At 42.3% G+C, this 21,073-nt stretch overlaps 1 protein-coding gene across 1 annotated transcript; it reads right to left on the bottom strand.

Annotated features, from left to right (window-relative positions):
* Nucleotides 1-4,168: 4,168 nt before the first annotated feature.
* Nucleotides 4,169-7,528, bottom strand: LOC306917650 (uncharacterized protein). The gene is made up of 6 exons (XM_079495945.1): nucleotides 6,712-7,528; nucleotides 6,453-6,593; nucleotides 5,745-5,863; nucleotides 5,350-5,571; nucleotides 4,693-5,258; nucleotides 4,169-4,569 (listed from the first exon to the last, which is right to left on the bottom strand). Exons 1-6 carry the CDS (start codon nucleotides 6,890-6,892, stop codon nucleotides 4,293-4,295), a joined length of 1,506 nt encoding a protein of 501 aa, XP_079352071.1. The 5' UTR covers nucleotides 6,893-7,528; the 3' UTR covers nucleotides 4,169-4,292.
* Between the last annotated feature and the right edge of the window lie 13,545 nt (nucleotides 7,529-21,073).

Here is a 21,073-nt window from a genome sequence, read left to right as displayed (position 1 = left end):
AAAACTCACAGAGGCCAAGTTCAGAGTGCTAAACAAACAGCACTTTTAGGGGCACTCCAGTGTCCCGGCCAGTGTGAGCCTCCTAATTCCCAGAGCCCAGCGGTCACTTCCACGGAATGGGTAGGTGAGCCTGAGAGGTGAGAGATTCACACAATTAGCATTGTCATCACATCAACTGGAATACTAGGAGAGGGAATATGGACTAGTCTTACCGAGTGCCACACGCCAGCCTGTCTCTCGGGAGAGTCTCTGAGAGTGTGAACAGGCCTTTTAACCTGCCTGGGTGTGGACGTGCAGCAGGTGGCTCATTAAGACAGACGAGGAGACGGGCTGGGATGTACCTTCCTTCCAGGACCCGCCATCGTTGCCGTTGGCAACGCTTCACTCTGCCTGTCTCTCTCCATCTCTCCCCGAGGTTATAATGTATTGGTTTATCCAGTGAAAAGGAAACTCATACTAAAAAGTAAATTGTAACTCACCCATGATAGTGTTGAGTCACAATGCCAGGTCTTCTTTCATCGGTAGCAGGCTGGCATCATGACGGCAGGGCAGCCACTGGTTGTACTCCTGGGTGCTGGCCAAGCCCGGACCAGGAAGTCTGTACCTGGGACTGACTGGACAATTCATCCCCAGGCCAGTCAGGTGTATGGGACTCAGAGGACTGTCCAGGGTGCCAGTCAGGTGTATGGGACTCAGAGGACTGTCCAGGGTGCCAGTCAGGTGTATGGGACTCAGAGGACTGTCCAGGCCAGTCAGGTGTACGGGACTCAGAGGACTGTCCAGGCCAGTCAGGTGTATGGGACTCAGAGGACTGTCCAGGCCAGTCAGGTGTATGGGACTCAGAGGACTGTCCAGGGTGCTGCTCATGCTTCCCTCCTCTGCAAATAATAGATATTTAAACATTTATTTCAGTTCAACTACTAACTATTAAGAATTTAACTCAATTACAATATTGACTGTCACTAATATTGTGTAACTGCCTCTGGCACATAAACAAGGGGCTGAATTTGGGCTGGAGGATAGAAGGATGGAAGGAAGGAAGATAATTACGGGGCGTGTGGGGTGGAGATGTTCAGTATGCATGGAGTATGGATTGGAAGCAAAGAATTATGTCAGTGAAAGGGAATCCTTGGGACTGGCTCAAGGGATTCTTCAGGTCCTTTGATTTTCTGTGGGAGACAGCGCTCAAGGGATTCTTCAGATCCTTTGATTTTCTGTGGAAGAGACAACGCAGCAAAAGTTAAGAGAGGCACACTCTCTTAATATATAGTCTTTACTGTCTTAGACCATGGTTGTAGGCTGGAAACCAAAGCCAAAGGCCATTTGTTAAATAGACCAATGCGCACCTACAAATGTTTACAAACAAACCGTAACCACTGCTCTAATGTTATACAACAAAATGAGTTTAAAGATCTAAAAACCATGGAGGTTTACAAATGTAAACAATGTATTAACTGCAACTCTACCTATATACTGTATAGTGTATGCCTAGCTCTGGTCCATAGCTCTAATATCGTTGCAATGGCATTAGAGCTATGGACCAGAGCGAGTGTATGCCAGGACGCACAAGAGGAGGTTGAAGGATACACAATTGCAAAAAAAACAAACTCAGCTGATTTAGCATCTTCAATATATCCTGAATAATAGAAAAACAAAATAAAAAAGTCCCTTTTCGTTACAGGCGTTACAGGTATCTGGCATATAGAATGTTTGTGAGTTGGGTTTTCGGCTTATTGGGACGTGGAGTTCGAGTGCCTCTGCCTTCCTGTGCCGTGACCCGCATCAGAAATGAACACCCCCCGATGACCAGGGCCAGTACGTAGGGTTCAAAGCGCACGCCCTCGATTAAACCTCGACACATAGGTGTCGATGACCTCCTGCCTGTCTGGGTGGTCATATGCAGCATTCAGGTCTTCAGGTATTTAAATTTCCCTCACCGCTTCCACCTAAGGATTTGGCTCTGGCTGCAGAAGGACCTTGTCAAAGATAAGGTCCATCAAGCCTGCCACATAACCTGTATGGGGAGACAGGTACACTGTCAGGTACACTGCTGCAGACAGTTGGACATTTCCGGCTGGAGTTGATCCAATGATTGGCTGACTCTCCCATGAGTTTTTTGAATCCTAGTAGCTGCACTCATAGGAACAAGTCTGGAACAGCTCCATAAGATTGAACTAAAAAATGATGTATTTATTTTCCTTGTGAGCTAGAATGGGCTGTATATCTCTGACGAAAGAAAAGACAATAAACATGATTATAGGCCATTAACTTACTGTTCACACTCAGTCATACCACTAAGGTCCCTGTCAATGACACCTTTGTCCACATTCACACCTTGCTTGACGCTTGCTAGTTTTGAAATGGCTAACCTTCCAACATCAGTCTTTTGTATTCATGGTTTGGTCATGGAATTCCAAAAAAATGCCTTCACCTACAAGGCTCTTAATCCAGAGCGATTTACAGAAAGCCAGTACAAAAACATGGTAATACATTGAATACAGCTGCATACATAATTTGTATAAATACTTGTTATTATGTACAGATATTGTAGATTATTGTTTTGTTCAGTACACATGTTTCTCTCCTATTTAGATATGGCAGCTGCTGTTTAGAAACATTTGGCTAGCCAACACATCTTGGCTATCTTGCAAAAACTGTAGAGACTCTTCAGGGTTGTATTCAGAACCAGACTCTTCAACCACCAGACTAAATGTGACCAGATTTGATCGAAGGACTGCCATTGGATTTTTTTCATTTTTGTTTTTATCATGTCATATGAAAGCAGGGAATCATAGCTTCAAATTGACATATTGGTTGTGCAGTTTGACCCACTAGTTTTTGAGATATGGCTTATAGAGTAATGTCTTGCAGAGATACAGCAATCTGAGAATTTGGTCTTCAAAGATGCAGTTCCACGGTCAGTGGCATTTGGGGGCGCTGTTTCCTCTTCATTGCTAAAATGAGGTACTCTACCCCCCCAGGCGGGGGCAGTATTGAGTCGAAAACAAGAGTGAAGCTATAGTTATTAATTCTGGGTCAGGGTATAGTAAGGAAATGAGCCTTTATAAAATTGTCAAATTCAAAAAAGTAGTAGGCCTATACTATAAATTACCCAATTGATTTACTTAAGTTAAAGTACTACTACCCTATTCATACTAATGCATATAAGGTTGAAGTGGTTAATGTATGTTTTATAATAATTATCAAAATCTACAAAGTAACTATAGTAACTGGAAAATGTCAATGTTTTAGCACCTATATTATGTTATTGGGGTAGATTCAAATAGTAGTCAAAGTTGAATACATAATGCAGTTACCACAGTTTTTATTAAACGTCCCTTTGTTCTCAATAGAGGGGAACAAAAACAAAGATACACAGCGTATTTGTAGCTTTGAATCTGTGTAGGTGAAGTTGAAACCAGTTCATCTTTGTAGCTCTGTAGCTTTGTGTCTTTTGCAACAGCTATACAAACGCTTACATTGACAGAATGGTAGACAGCATCTTTGCATCTGCCTGGCCTGGACTGTTAGCCGTTAGCTCCTGCCGCTAGCCGAATAGTACTAAGCCCGTTTTCAGCTAAATGCGGAAATGTCCAGGCTAAATAACTTATCGACGGGAGTCGTGTTAATATTATTTACTCGTCAATGTCATGTTCACTCCAAATAAACAAGTATTATGCACTTGATGCGGAGAGCCATCTTATAGAAGAGTTGCGATATTGAGGGGGCAGAAAACAGCCCGGTCACGTGGTTCATGTACTTGCACGAGCCCATAGACTGCAATGCATTCCGTAAACTTCCGGTTGTCCCTATTTGAGGCCTTCAAATAGGGACAAAGAAGGTTATGTAGAAGAGCCGCCATTGACTGACAGACTAACAGACAGACTGGCCCCATGAAGTAAACGGAGTTTGCGTAACTCTGATGAAGTAAAGCTTCATTCACGTTAATCATAATAGCATAATAATAATATCCGTTTCTCAAACAAATCTGAGAAATCCCAACGGCAAATATTCGGTAAAACAGTGACCCCTATTGTTCCAACAAAACAAGCAAGGATGAAGAGGCCTTAATGTTTATTAAATAAACATTTTTGTAATGTACTTAGACTAGTATTTAAGGTAGAAATACATAACGTGACTCAGGCCATTGACCTTATATATATACACACACAATATATACAATAATTACACCAGGAATAATTAATAAAAAATCAAATCACAGCAAACATTACAATCCACACAGCAAACAACACAGCAAACAATTCCTGGTATAACATCCTATTAACATCCTATTACAATCTGGCTGGTGTCTTTGACTTTGTTGGGCGTGATGGTGGGCTGGGTGGTGGCTTAGGACATGTTGTGTCTTTGGCATAGTCCTCACAATACTCTCGGATGTGTTTGTACAGATAGGCCTGCCTCTCTCTGTCCAGTCCTGCTGGTTGTAGAGTGGGAAATCCATGCTTTGGTGGCAGGACGTTGACGTCACGAAGCAGTTGGAACTTCACCTCTTCTTCATCGTTGTGTCGTTTCTTGGCAAACACTATGCCAGGCTTGTTGGCATCAAAGCTGCATGTGATGAAATATTAAATTATGTAAGTAGTGGTTGTTATAGGGTTGAAACACAAGTTTTTATATAATTGAAAAGTGTCAATAAATACATACAAATGTTTAAATATAAAATAAACCCACCGGAAATGCTGGTACTGTTTGATGTGCTCCAGTGGGCGGAAGTATGGTTGGAGGAATTTCTGCCAGTCATAGCAGTGCACCATCACACGGCCATCCTCTGTTCCAACCAGCTGTGCGATGTTGGGCTTTGAGCTGTTGTTCACCATTGCAGCGATGTCAGCCAGGTTGTGGGCGTCTGACTTATGGAAGATCTTCTTGAACTGACTGAAGTAGCAGTCAGGAGCAAATTTTGTGTGACCTACAATCAAAAAGTGGAGCCCGAGTTGATGATGCAGTTTGTGTATCGTGCGCCAGGCACAATACCACAAGACAAACTTGTTTTTATTCTGGCCACAGCAGTTGTCACAGTGAAGATCCACGTCCGTCTCTCCCAGCCCATAATTACAGAAGAAGTGGTGTACATAGCTAATGACTGAATTGCTCCCTTTGCCACATGTCATGCCTTCATCTACAAGGTAGTTGACCTGTTCTGGTATCCCTTCACAGCATATACCAAAAATTCCACACTTGCGTGGAGTTTTGAAAAATATCTCTCCTGGCTGGTGATGGCGATGTGGATACAAGATCTGTAAGAAAATAGCAAATTAGGCTGTTATTATTTTTTGTATTTTCAGACTGACAAATCTGTTTTATCTTTTTTCTTTTAATTGAGTTTACCTGTTGAGCAAAGTCAAAGGAATAGTGCATCTTGAAGTCCCTGCTTGCAGGTGGAACAGGGCCGTTCAGCAGATGCAGATCCTGATCTGTGCAAATCTCTTTGCAGTCTCTGCGCATGCAGTTGTATAGGTCTCGCTCGCCCTTAACCAGGGACAAGTGCTCAAGCTGTACATTAAGTGTGTCACGTTTCTCTTCCTCTGCCAGACCGTTACTTCGGTAAACCTGTACAAAAGGGAAAATAAAAAAACAGCACAAGCATAGTGGATTGTTATCCACATGTAATTACTCTTCTATCTCCATCACAATTCCACTAGTACTGTAACCACAAGGACCCTAGAATTCATATTTGTGATCTTGAATCATTTTGACCATTCATAATGATTTACATACTGTACCTTGTAGTTGTTCTTTTGACACTGCCAACATAAGTCTGACATAGGCTTGGTACACTTTATGTCTGGCAGAAACGTCTTCCAGATGTATCTGAATGAGCTAAGAGACAAAACACGGGCATCTGGAAAAAAAGGACAGATTACATTACATTACATTTAAAAACCATGTACTGCTACATTCAGAGCCAATCAGGCAAAACAGTCGACCAAACGTTCATAGGAGAGCTAACCTGTAGGGGAACTAGCCTTTGCCCAAATAAACGACTAGGAAGAATATCTAAGCACACACACGCACTGAAGCACACAGCATGCAAGAAAGAGCAAGAGCGACACCGTGAAAAGAGGTGCTCGCATTCATAACACAGCAAACCTTTAACCTTGGTCGTGGGCTACAGTGAGATCCTACTCGCCGCCACCCACACGGCCAGTCGGCTGATATACCACTAGGCTCCCCTTGGTGTCCGGATAGCAGCAGTGCAGCACTCACCACAGTGGGGGAAAAGAACAACAAGCATAAAATTAGTATAAAGAAAACCCAGCTCAAAGTAACAGAACAGAAATGGCTCGAACAAAAACAATAAACTTAAACTAAACTAAACAAATCATAACAGTCATGGTGCGCACACACGCACACACACACACACTTTGTTTATTTTCACATAGCATCCACCCCTAGTGTTTACATCATAACATGCTTTCTTTTTAACCTACCAGGCTCATATTTCTTTGATGTCTCCTGGTATTTACGCCAAACTTCTGCCCTGGTGGTACTAGAGGAGAGGACTTCTCCAGAAAAGTTTTTCTGGTTTGCTTGGCGCCCTGGCAAAACCACAGCATACTCTGCAGCATAACCTGATTGATTGAAGTATTTATTAACAGATTGGAAAATTACAGTACATTTCAAGCGCAACTCAATACAAAGACTGTTATTGTGGACGACACCATAAAGCATTACACTTGTTTACAATACCTCTTATGAAGGATATGACCCGCTGAATGTCATTTGGCTGCAGATAGCGCTTCTGTCGAGGTTTCTTCACAGAGCGTGGCACAAATCCATAGTCTCTGAACTGCTTGTGGATAGCAATGAGTGTTTTCTCTGCCAAGCTAGAATGAAAACATTTAACATTTAAAATGTATGTGGTCATCATGCATGTATGATGAATGTATGTAGTCTAATGTATAATGTAATGTATGTAGAATCAGAATATAATTGTAATTAATATACAATGAAATATCATATAGGCTACATGAAATTAGCTATAGCAAATCTACAAGCTTACCAATGCATAAACATGTACGTTGTCCTGCAGATTTTTATGTCATTGACGATGTATTCTGTCCATGGAGCCTTCCGTTTGGTTGGCGTTTTTTTGTTGTTACTAGTCATCTCTGTTGTTCTTATGTGAGTATCATAATGTCCCATAATCAGCATGTCTCTCATGTCTGCCGCCAACATGGATATCTGCTGACGTCTGTCATATACATCTAATGGATCCAACTTTAGCATACACGACTGTGCGGAATCGTTCTCTTTATCTGCCCGGCGCTTTGTGCATCTACACATGAAGTTTCGGATTTTATTGAGTTCATTGTCTCTAATAGGATGGACAACCTCGTTGGCTAATGTCTCCTCGTGGATATTTTCCTCCACTGTGACAATGTTACAGTCTGTGTCATCATTTTCAAATACACGAACATCGTCGATATCACCTGGCAAACTGGATTCTTCGTCCGAGTCATCTTCCTCTGTCAGACTTCCAACATCACCGTCATCCATATCTAAAAACTCCTCGAGCTCCTTGTCCAATTCTAGTTGATGGCTTGGTCTCAAACCTTCTGCCCTCAACATGTTAAGTAGAGTACAAATTATTTTAGCGATAAAATCGCGTCTAGCAGCAGGGTCCATCGTGTTCTTTTCGTTTTCTGCTTCCATGTTCATTAAACGCCACACACACAGGCAGCTGTTTCTGTCGCTGAAATAAGGAACAATAAGGAAGTAAAACACAGCCAGAGCCAATCACAGGCGCCTGCGTCATACGGAATTAGCCAATCTCAGGCCGTCACTCAACATTTCACAAAAACAAAGAAGAAGAAATGCGGAAGTGTTTCAACATTTCCCCTTATACCAACGAAGAAGAAACGTAATGTTTTTTATTAATTAAACTGATATAACAACATAACGTGGCAAATAATTGTTTATTTGGAATGTACTTTGGCTGGTATTTAAGGTAAATATAACGCGACTCACTTTTATAAGTAATTTACCGCGGACATGCCGCATTTACCGCAATACATTGGCTTTAGTAATGCAGTTAGCTTATAATATTAGCACATTTAAGCTAACGGCTGGAGGACTACGGATAATCCGGTCAATAAAATCATTACACTTAAACATTAATACAATTATGTCATGTTTACATGCCGAGTTAAGCTCTGACATCTATTTCAGACCTGCGCTAACATTACATGAATAATAATATAGCTTCAGATCATTTTAGACAGAAAAATAAAAAAGGAAAAATAAAATAGTTTTTCAGCTGTCCTGAACAGTTGCCACCCCCGCGATGGCAGTCTCTCTATCGCGTGGGGTCACAAATTGTGTCCTCATCTTCTTCATCCACAGGATCTAATCTACTTTATTTTATTTTATTTTTATATGGCACCTTTCAGAGCAAGGCTCCAAAGTGCTGTACAGTACAAGGTTAAAAAAACAAAACAAAAACAGAAACAACATATAGCAAGTCACAATCAAGAGCAGTTTAAAAGCGAGAAACACAAAGGGAAACTAGACTAAAAAGTAATTTTACACTTGGTTGCATGCTGAAAATAGCAGATCTACAAGCTCACCACACGTTGCAGTGCAACACATTGTGAGCTTGTAGATCTGCTATTTTCAGCAAGTGTAAAATCAGCCATTACGACGGCATCAAGGCCCGCCAAAATACATTTTAGTCGACTAAATCACCTGTAGATTTAGCCGACTAAAATCTTGATGATATTTTGTCGACTAGAACTAGACTAACACTAAAACATTCCAGGTGACTAAAATGTGACTAAAACTAAATGAAAACTATTCATGAGACTATGACTAAAACTAAAATCAAAATTTGCTGCCAAAAACCACAACAACAAACAACTGTTTGGCTGCTGCTGACTGGCTGACCAAAAAGATGCACGCACGCACGCACGCACGCACGCACTGTAACTAAGGAGGTGAGGAAGGGAGGAGGAGGTAGGAAAGGAGAAGACGATAGGAAGAAGGTGAGGAGGTGAGAGGTACTGTACATTTAGCATACATTTCAACAATTATAGAATGTACTGAATTAAAATAATGTATAATGGAAATGTATTTTGTACTCTGGAAATCAATTTTCAAAACACAGTAGGGCTATTTTTTTTATATACAGTTTTTCTCATAATTTACTTTATATAATTAATAGCATTTAAACATTTCCATCCATATATTTTCTAAATGTTTTCACTGATCATTTTCAAACATTATTTAGTTTTGGATCCGATCTCTGTTCTATCTCCTCACACTAACACATTCAGGACGGGAACTTTTGCTGTTTTAAGCATTATGTTATATTTTGCTATCTGCAGATCTACAAGCTCATAGCGTGGCACCGATTGCCGCGCTACGACCTTGTAGATCTGCTATTTTTGAAAAATCGTGAAAATGTGGCACAAATCTTTGAATATATATTCTTTCAGAGCAAACGTTTTTAACTCAAATCTTTGCTTCTGGGGGAGTCCCTGGAACTACATATTTTCAGATGGGGGTCGGTGGCCAATTACATCCAATTACGTCCTTGACATGAAAAACTCTGAGAACCACTGACATAGAAACATAGGCCCTCATTTATCAATTGAGTGTAAATTCTGCCCCAAATTCGAGTGTAGGATTCGTAGTACACCCACGTCGGGTCGGCATTTACAAAGTGATCGCAGACAGCTGTTTCTTCCTTAATTTCGTTCGGACGTTTATAAATGTGACGGCTGAAATCTATCTGGCACGCCCTATGAAATCAAGCCTCGCCCTCGTTTTTGCGACATGAACAACTGCAGTACGACCTTGGAAACCATAGTTACATGACGAAAAAAGTAAATAAAAAAGTCACCCCCCTCTCATACACACACAGACGCACGCACGCACACGCAACTTGCAAGTCCAACTGGTTTGTTGTAGCCTATCTTAAATAAAGAACGAACACCTGTATGAATTAAATAAAGCTGTAGCTGCATGTAGTACCCTGTCTGTTTCTCCTCTCGCCTCGCTCGTTCACACTTCACACTTCACTATCGGCCGGGGCTACCCCCCCCCCCCCCCCATGCTAATTTGCCCAGTCAATCATTTGATCCGCGCTACGCGCCTGCCGTGTGTTGTTAGTTGTAGCCTATATTAAATTATTAAAGTATTTATTCATTTAATATAGCCTACAACAATATATTAGTGAACGAAAATCTGAACCTGCATGTGAACAATGAATTAAATAACAAATAGGCGCACACACACGCTGCTGTTTTCCTCCTCTCCTGTCCTGTCTGTCTCTATCACTGTTCATGACACCGCGACCATGCACGTTTATGACAATCTATTTAGATTAGCCTACCTCGCTAGTCGCAGTAGTAGTCGGTGCAGTGGCTGGGCTATCAACTGACAATTATATAAATGTGCAGCCTAAACCAGCCTCATGTGGCACACTGGCACTGGTGGGCTGGCAGCCTGGCTGGGTGGTTTAGCCTATACCTAACTCCGATGCGGTCAGCGGTCCCCAATTTTGCGCTGGCACGCCGGCATGGCACATTTGGCATTCGAGCGACGCGTCGGGTTTATTAAACGAGGAGGAGATTGCACATAGGCTACTGTAACTCCAGAAAGACATCGGCCTGCTGTAGATTAGGCTACAGTAGGCTACCCAAGTTGGGACTCTCCGCAGCTGCAGCGCTGCACTCTCCAACGTCCCGTCATGGAAATATTTCAGCACAGACAGCCCAAATCCTCGCATGTATGCGCTCATCATGCAAAACACTGTTTAAATGGCTTCTAACTTGCAACATTGTTTTTAAATGCGCGATTTGAATTGCTTGCTTGTAAAGTTGGAAAGCTCCTACTAATTTCATATGACACAAAGACACATCGTTGATGTATTCCTTAACTTTTTTTTACTTTTTTACATTTAGCCCATATACATACCTATACAGTTTTATATAAACATTTTAGGAGTGAATACATATGTTTCCGATGCCTGTGACAGCCTCTCAGCTGGTCAAACAATGCTGCTCCGCTGTTCTACGACAGAAAAACAGGTGAGGACAAAGCGTACGATAGCTCCCGACCAGACGTGGTTTTTGTCCTGGCTCAAGTTCAAAATCAAACGTTGGCGCAAATGGTAAATGCCGAAAATTGCGGTAATTTCGGCGTACACCCATATTTTGGCGTACGCACGGTTGATAAATGAGGGCCATAGGTTTTTCTGAAAACTGTCAGGATTCAGAAGACAAAACTCCATGGTAGTGCTACAAGTTCCAGACAGAGGTGACATACCGCCCCCTAGTGTCGTGGCGATGACGGTGTTAGACTGCTGGCTGGCTCCCAGCGGGCTGTAGGCCTTCAGGTAGATGGAGTAGGTGGTGGCCGCTTCCAGGGTGGAGAACTCATGTTGGAACGTGTCCTTGCTCACCGCCTCCTGCAGCTCCTTGCTGTCCGGTTCTGAACACACACAGCAGAGGAGGGGTCAGGGGTCACATTCAGGGTAGATTTTGGACGGCACACATTTTGATTTAGTCTTTCGGTTTTAGTCACATCTGAAAAGTTTTAGTGTTTTTAGTCTAACTATCATAGCAGTTCCGTCGAATAAATCTACACTTGATTTAGTCCTTGAAGGCATCATAATGGCTGATTTTAGATTTGGTTGCATGCTGAAAATAGCCTATCTACAAGCTCACAACGCCTCACAGCTCTACAGTATATTTAGTCTTAGATTTAGTCTTAGTTTTAGTCACCATAGCTTAGTTTTTATTCAGTCCTCATTCAGTTTTCGTCAGTGAATAAAACATTTGTCGTCATAGTTTTAGTCGACGAAATCAACACTAAAGTATGGGGTCATCAGGTGTCATTCAAAGCCTGCGTACCGAGGTTTGTTGTCAGGGAACAAATACATTATGGTGTGTGTTGCACTCGTATTGATCTGTTCTTCCTCAATCTAAACTAACTTTGCCAAATTAGCAGATCTACAAGCTCACAACGCGTCACGTTGTGATGCGTTTTAGATCTGCAATTTTTTTGAAGGATGTTCCCCCCAGAATAGGAATAATGTTATTTTCACTCTGTCATAAAAAATGTGTTCTCTCAAGTTTGCGTACTGTATCTCAGGGGGAAGATTTACATACCGGTATTTACGTAGCGTAATGTGATATAAATAAATGTAAGGTGCTAGTATCAATGTAATTCAGGGTTGGAAATGTTATTTAGGGTGACCCGGTTTTGTGCGAAAGTGTCCTTGAGCAAGACACTTATAGTAAGCCCTAAACTGCCCCCGATGATAAGGTCGGTGCCTTGCATGGTTTCCGCCGCCACCGGTGTGTGAATGTGCGTGTAAATGGGTGACCGTAATGCACATTAATTGTGAAGCGCTTTGTTGGAGAAAGGTGGCTAAATAAATGCCCTTAATTCTAACTTCTTTATACAAAACACACTCATAACTTCAGTCTACACAATGTCAATTTGGTTCCACCATGCACACGCTCTTCAGAGATAAACGAACACGAAGGATTTCACTGTGTATGGAGCATATGCAGACCGCGGCCATCTTACCATATCATTTAATGGCAGGGTGCTAACAAGGTGCGACTTCCCATAGACAGCCCATTCATCCAAACAGAAAAGCCCTATCTGACTGATTGTATTAAACAACGTCAACATTGCGGCTGTACGAAAAGCTTGAATTATCCTCTTTCTACCCTCAAAGTGTTTGTTTCATACAAATTCCACCGTAGACGGATGTTATGAGCTACTTTCTGTCCTTGCAGGTGATTATTTTAAGTGTTGCAGTTTGGAAGCGCTCGTTAGATATCACTCAACCGCCCCGCGTACCACCTGTTTTGAATTTGCACATAACGAAGGAGGCAGCAGGACATTGCTTTATACTGAAAACGAGTGCTTCCAAACTCTGATGGCAAGACGCCGGCCACGGTTTGCAAATGGTCAATTCTCTGCAGCTATAAAAATATGTGTCCCAACCGACCTCCCAGCATCCTGATGTGCAGCACGTAGCCAATGATGTGCTCCGACAGCTCGGGGGCGGGGTGGTCCCAGCTCAGCTGTAGGCCGGTGGAGGAGAGGGGCGTGGCCTTGAGGTTGGCGGGGGACTGCGGGGGACTGCGGGAGCAGCGTGGACTGTGAGAGGGCCAGGTGCGCCGACGCCTGGTTGGTGCCGGCGCTGTTCTCGGCGATGCACTGGTAGATGGCCTCGTCCTCCGCCTTGATCTTCGTTATGGCCAGGGTCCTGCAGAGGGAGACAAAGAGTCGGGTTAGATCGGTCGTTTTCAACCCTTTTTTCAAACCCATGTAGACCTGAGGACGGTTCTACAAATGTCTTCTAAATCATGACAGTTTTCTTGAAAAACCTCGTGTTTCTATGTCAGTCGTTCTCATACATTTTCATGTCAAGGACCCCCAAAGAAATATATAATTGGCCGCCGACCCCCATCTGAAAATAATATGTTTGTTCCAGGGACGCCCCGCCCCCCAAAAGCAAAGATTTGAGTTAAAAACGTTCACTCTGTAATAATATATATTCGAAGATTTGTGCCACATTTTCACAATTTTTCCAAAATAGCTAAAGTATAACAGAATGCTTAAAACACCAAAAGGGGTTCCCGCCCAAAATGCGTTAATTCAGCATTTGAGCCACGGACCACCATTTTGATGACATTTAGCCTCTCGGACCCCAGACTATCAACATGTAGTGAAAACTCCTGTAACTGTAACCAGAAAAAATAAATAAATAAATCGATTTTTGGAAATTATGAATCGATTTTGAATCGTCCATAACAGGAATCGCTGTATTGATGTGGGTGCCATATAGGAGAGATAATAAGCAAATGTTGATCAAAATAACAACCCTTCAAATATTGTTTTCCGAACTCTGCAAGTTAAACCATTGGTGTTGTTAGCAATGTTTCAATGTGCTTTCTTTGCATAATTCAAACTCTGAACACCTTTTTTTCTTGTTATTCTGTCCAGTTCTTATTTCATACAAATACCGATAACGATCCCCAGATGACCAGAGGCAGAGATGTAATTTACCCAGAATTCCCAGCAGAGTCGCTACACTATCTTATATGGAATTTGGGAGAAATGATGATAATGACTGTGTGCTGTGTGTGCATGTGTGTGCGTGTGCGTGTGTGTGTGTGTGTGTGTGTGTGTGTGTGTGTGTGTGTGTGTGTGTGTGTGTGTGTGTGTGTGTGTGTGTGCGTACGTGTTGCCGTTGGTGAGTTTGACGTTGTCTCCTGGAGTCAGGATCTTGCCGTTCTTCAGCCAGATGAGGTGAGGCTCGGGGACACCCTGCGCTGTGCAGGTGAACACTTTACTGCCCCCTGCTGGCCTGGAGACAGACTGAGGCCACTGCTGGAACTCTGGGGGGGCTGGAGTGGGCAGAGAGAGAGAGAGAGAGCGAGAGAGGCAGATGGATTTTTAAAGAACTTATAAACACAAGATAGGTAATTGGAAAGTAAAGGTTTTGTGATGTTATGCTGTAACCCTACACCTCTGGCCAATCTATGCAAATAAAATATAAATCAATTATATAGTGTTTCAATTGGCCAGCCAAATAGGTCATCTGTATATGATTTTATTTCCGTGTCTGGCTGCCTTTCGCAGTCCATCCCTCACGGGATTATTCAGACACACTTTACAATACATTATGTTTAAGTATATAAGTGATATTGCACTAATTGTATCTGTTCGCGAGGTCATTGTTTATACCCCAAAATCATGAAGGCATGAGTTGACCTCTGAGATTAATTGCGAACGCAGTGAGCATTTACTATGAGACCCAGCAGATCACGTCTGTGTGTCTGTGTGTGTGTGTCACGCTGTAACACCACCCGCCCACCACCAGAGGGCGCAGCTGTATCACACACAAAAACACACACACACACACACATGTACGCACACACACACGCACGCACGCACACACACACACACACACACACACACACACACACAAAACTTAACTTAAAAAAAAACTTAACTTAAAAAAAAACTTAACTTAAAAAAAAACTTAAAAAGGAAAAACGCACACACAAAAAACTTAACTTAAAAAAACAACTGAACTTAAAAAAAAACGTAAAAAGGAAAAACGCACATACAAAAAAACGTAACTTAAAAAAAAACGTAACTTAAAAAAAAATTAACTTAAAAAGGAAAAACGCACACACACAAAAAACTTAACTTAAAAAAAAACTTAACTTAAAAAAAAACTTAAACAAAAAACTTTTAAAAAAAAAACCTAAAAAAGAAGCACGCACGCACACATACACACACTAAAAAAAAACTTGAAAAAACATTTAATTTAAAAAAACTTAACTTAAAAAAAACCTTAAAAAGTACGTAATTTATTCTAATTGTTGTTATTGCAATTTACGAGCTGCGTTCGCTTCCCGCGTTTGCGCGTCTTACTTGTAAATAAGTCTTCCAAAATGGTTTGCTTCGCAGTCTAAGTATGTAGTGTGTGTAATAATATGCATTGCACGGTGTAGAGTGTGTAGTATACAGTAGGACCTACTGAGTAGGCTATGTATGTACTATGTAGTATATAGCTTACTATGTAGTATGTACTATGTAGCATGTACTATGTAGTATGTACTATGTAGTATGTACTATGCTGCACGATTCTTGATCAAATGTGAATCTCGATTTTTCATCCACAAGAATTGAGATCACGATTCTCACACGATTCTCATTTTTTCCATGAATATATTCATGGTCTTTATAGTCTGTAGTTGCTGAACATTACTACATTCAAAACGTGGCACCGCTGGAGCCTGTGGATTTAATAAACAGACAGCACCAAAGTGCTTGACTTAAACCTCTCATACATCGCTTTTTTGCAGCAAAAACACAAGAGGAACTAAAATTAATTGGACAGCCAAAACTAGTGCTGACCAAAATAGCAGACCTACAAGCTCGTATGTCTGCTATTTCAGACAGACAGACAGACAGACAGACAGACAAGACAGATTGTTAGACAGACAGACAGACAAACAGACAGACAGACAGACCGACAGATATACAGTGGCCCCCAAAAATAGCAGACCTACAAGCTCGTAGCGCGGCAATCGGTGCCGTGCTACGAGCTTGTAGGTCTGCTATTTTAGACAGACAGACAGACAAGACAGACAGACAGACAGACAGACAGACAGACAGACAGACAGACAGACAGACAGTGGCCCAAAAATAGCAGACCTACAAGCTCGTCGAGTGCCGCGCTATGAGCTTGTAGGTCTGCTATTTTAGACGGACGGACGGACGGACGGACGGACGGACGGACGGACAGACAGACAGACAGACAGACAGACAGACAGACAGACAAGACAGATTGTTAGACAGACAGACAGACAGACAGACAGACAGACAGACAGTGGCCCCCAAAATAGCAGACCTACAAGCTCGTAGCGCTACGAGCTTGTAGGTCTGCTATTTTAGACAGACAGACAGACAGACAGACAGACAGACAGACAAGACAGATTGTTAGACAGACAGACAGACAGACAGACAGACAGTGGCCCCCAAAATAGCAGACCTACAAGCTCGTAGCGCGGCACTCGGTGCCGCGCTACGAGCTTGTAGGTCTGCTATTTTAGAGAGACAGACAGACAGACAGACAGACAAGACAGATTGTTAGACAGACAGACAGACAGACAGACAGACAGACAGTGGCCCCCAAAATAGCAGACCTACAAGCTCATAGCGCGGCACTCGGTGCCGCGCTACGAGCTTGTAGGTCTGCTATTTTAGACAGACAGACAGACAGACAGACAGACAGACAGACAGACAGACAGACAAGACAGATTGTTAGACAGACAGACAGACAGACAGACAGACAGTGGCCCCCAAAATAGCAGACCTACAAGCTCGTAGCGCGGCACCCAGTGCCGCGCTACGAGCTTGTAGGTCTGCTATTTTAGACAGACAGACAGACAGACAGACAGACAGACAGACAGACAAGACAGATTGTTAGACAGACAGACAGACAGACAGACAGACAGTGGCCCCCAAAATAGCAGACCTACAAGCTCGTAGCGCGGCACCCAGTGCCGCGCTACGAGCTTGTAGGTCTGCTATTTTAGACAGACAGACAGACAGACAGACAGACAGACAGACAAGACAGATTGTTAGACAGACAGACAGACAGACAGACAGACAGACAGACAGAGGCCCCCAAAAATAGCAGACCTACAAGCTCATAGTGCGGCACTCGGTGCCGCGCTACGAGCTTGTAGGTCTTCTATTTTAGACAGACAGACAGACAGACAGACAGACGCCCCCAAAAATAGCAGACCTAGGGGGAACAACATATTTTCAGATGGGGGTCGGAGGCCAATTACATATCATTTTTGTGGTCCTTGGCATGAAATATTGAGCACCACTAATACAGAAATCATAGGTATTTCAGAAAACTGTCAGAATTTAGAAGACAGTACAGTAGGCTGTATACTTGTCCTTAATGTAGATGCAGTAATGGTCCTATCTGGTCACCAGAGGCCAGTCTATGGACGGATACTATCATGTTCTCCCTAGTACTATTCAGCATTGGTGTTATGTTAAGGGCCATTCACACTGTGTACTTTAACTACAACTATAATATCTATAACAAGAGACTGTTTTCATGTTTAAAATGTCATTTATAAAAGCTGACTGAATACAATTGTTTAGAATCTATACCAGTGCTTCTCAATTCGGGGTCCGGTGACCCCCAGGGGCCCTTGGGGGTTGTCCAGGGGGTCCCCAGTAAAAGTAGTTTAATGCGGCATCACAGTGGTTTGAAGCACACGACCAGACAGCAGCACGCAACAGTCTGTTTTCACGTTTAAAATGACATTTATAAAAGCTGACTGAATACAAATGTTTAGAATGTATACCAGTGCTTCTCAATTCAGGGTCCGTGGACCACCAGGGGCCCTTGTGGGATTTCCAGCGGGTCCCCAGTAAACGTTTAAAACACCAAAAGGGGACCTTGCAACAGGTGTGTGTAGTTGCTAACGAGCTTGTAGGTCTGCTACAAGTGGCGCGCTACGAGCTTGTAGGTCTGCTATTTTGGCGCACTACGAGCTTGTAGGTCTGCTACAAGTGGCGCGCTACGAGCTTGTAGGTCTGCTATTTTTTGAAAATAGCAGACCTACAAGTGGCGGGCTACGAGCTTGTAGGTCTGCTATTTTTCAAAAATAGCAGACCTACAAGTGGCGCGTTACAGCTTGTAGGAGGAGACGGTGACATCATGCAGTGTTGTTTTTGGCAGCAAACTCATTTCAGTCCCTTGAATAGTTTTCATTTAGTTTCCATGTATTTTTCGTCAGTCACTTGTCTACGTCTATGTCTATAATAGAAGAGTGAGAGAATATTTCAGTGTGTCCATTCATACTCACAATGCAACCGTTTTGATGTCTTGTATCACGTGGTATTAGTCAGAAATAGGAATATTATTTGGATTATTTACTGTATGTTCAATTTGTGTACATTGTGTGGAGCATCAGACAGCTGTCAGAGTGGTGGTCAAATATGACATTTATTTTCTATATGCAAAGTTGAGTTGTCATGTAGAACCGACAGCATGATAACATTTCGTTTTTTTCAACATTATTGGCTAAATGTACAGGCTGTTCACATGCAATGAAGACAGGAAAAACAAAGTGCTCGTTCTGGTACTACACCTGGTTTACACTGGCGTGCTGCACAGCTGCTACTGAATCTTCCGTTTTTATTCCCATTCTAGATAACATCCAGAGAGTGTATTACTCGGTTTCAACTTAATCATCACGCTAAAAAATGTATCTGAAAACATTATAGGGTAGAAATAAGCCACATACGAGTAAACTGGTAAAGCTGGCTGACTGACTATCTGATTTGTAAACAAACATCCACACGCTGTCCTGCGTAGCATAGCTACCGTCCCATCCCCTGAAGGGATGCGACGCTCTGATTGGTTCAGAAACTTCATAGGTGTTTCAACTTGAAACCGTCTGAAACTTCAAAATAAAATGTCCACCATTTCCATTTCACTACGCCTTTAAAACACTTTTCCCTTTCCAAAACAAACACATAGTAACATACAGAAGTACATTATGACAATATTGGTAAAATACACTTGTTACAATTTACAAAGAAAAATGTAGTAAGCAGAGAAGATAAATCAAAAATAAATCACTCTATACCTTTTAGTCGACTTTTGACGGGCCCCAGAGACAGAGACATAATCCAAGATGATCTTTTTAGTCAATTTGTAACAGTCAGCAGTGCCAGTTGGTGCCACAGGGTGGTGCACTGCTCCCTTTTGTTTTGCTTTGTGTAGAAGATCTGACGTCAATTCCACCTTTTTTTATTGAATACAAAACTGCACTATTCACACGTGTATTATAAATACATGGAAGACTATTCATCCCAAAGGTGTCATATTCAGCGGAACTTGTCTCCAAGCCAATAAAATGAGCAACTATTATATGAAAACTTGAGTTACTAGATTTTGATTATTATTGCAAACCATGCATTAACCAATCCAGCCCTATTTAAACTTGGACTCACATGTTGTGACATGCAACGAGTTGTGTGCATGTAGATCTGCTATTTACAAATTAGGTTTTTTTATTAGACATAATGATAAGGACATTCTTGAATAAGTTCTTTGCTGAGAGTGGGTGGAGAGTGGGTGGAGTGTTACAATTTACAATTTAGGCATTTAGCAGACGCTCTTAATCCAGAGCGATTTACATTAAGCAAGAACAAAAGCATGGGAATACATCACATATGTAAAATGCATGTATCGCGAAACATGCGTAAGCTAAGAACGTGACTAGAACATATCTATATAATGACACTATACATATAAACTATAACTAGAACATATCTATATAATGACACTATACATATAAACTATACATATATGCTATACTATGCTGTACATATATACTATGAAGTGCTATGACTACATACAATGCACTTATTGTGCTGTCTACATGACATGCTATAAGTCTGTTTCAAATGCTATATAAGTCTAAGAAGTGCTGTCTAAGGGGGGTAGGGTAAGTGCTATGGGCCATGATGGAGTCTGAAAAGGTGGGTTTTCAGACTACGGCGGAAGATCGGGAGTGATGCTGCAGTTGTGATTGCAACGGGAAGTGCATTCCACAGTTTTGGGGCCAGAAGGGAGAAGAGTTTGGGACGTGTGGAGCGTTGTCCCGGCGTTTTTAGTGAGGGTACTTAGACTTATAGCATAATGATAATAGCCTACAATACATTTCAATGTATTTCAATGTATTTCAATGTATTTCAATGTATTTCAATGTATTTCAATGTATTTCAATGTATTTGTAATAGCCTACTCACAGTATTAAGGTGAAACAACAAGTTGTTTACAAGTTGAAATGTATTTCAAAGCTTAGTGTCTGCCTTTGTTTTGAGTGGAGGGTGGAGGGGCTCGTTAGCACGCATATATGCCTACTGTTATCATGACTCACCTGCACCTGAACGACAGTCGTTGAGGTAAAAAAGGGGTGGGGCTTAGATTTTCTTTAAAAGGGAAGGTCACAGAGCACAATGATACAGTACTACTGCCAAGATGCCAAGACAAGTCAGACTCCGACAAGTCAGACTCCCACAACGCCTTGCCGGAGGAGACTTCATCCTCCAAAGAGCTCCAATGAAACGAACCAGAACCGCTGACACAGCAGTAGTTGCTCCAAAGAGACGGCGCCTGCAGCCTGCAGTTGTAGAAGCAGCTTTGATTGAAGCCATTGAACCGCTACCAGCTGACACAGCTGTGGAAGCAGCAGAACCAGCAGTAGTTTCTATGTTATTATTTTATTATTGGCAACAATGTCAAGCAAGTGCCGCTGGTATTCGTACTGATGACCCGGAGGGGAAAGCGTGACTACGTCAAGGTGTTCAAAGCCATAAGGAACTTGGCTCCCGACTTGTGCAACGTTGATATGGTCACTGACTTTGAGGCAGCAATTTGGAAGGCTGCAAACAAGGTGTTTCCTGCTTCTAAGATGCAAGGCTGTAGCTTCCACTGGGGCCAGGCTGTGTGGAAACACGTTCAAGACCT

Source organism: Electrona antarctica (genome assembly GCF_951216825.1).
Source record: "Electrona antarctica genome assembly, chromosome: 24".
Taxonomy (NCBI): domain Eukaryota; kingdom Metazoa; phylum Chordata; class Actinopteri; order Myctophiformes; family Myctophidae; genus Electrona; species Electrona antarctica.
The sequence above is the reverse complement of the archived record's forward strand: the minus strand, read 5'-3'. Positions and strand labels throughout refer to the sequence as shown.

Coding starts and splice junctions, on each gene's coding strand:
- LOC306917650 (XM_079495945.1), bottom strand. CDS start 6,892: ATGATGACCACATACATTTTAAATGTTAAATGTTTTCATTCTAGCTTG. Junction 5,572..5,744: donor GTCAAAAGAACAACTACAAG/GTACAGTATGTA, acceptor CCTTTTGTACAG/GTTTACCGAAGTAACGGTCT. Junction 4,570..4,692: donor AAACAGTACCAGCATTTCCG/GTGGGTTTATTT, acceptor CATCACATGCAG/CTTTGATGCCAACAAGCCTG.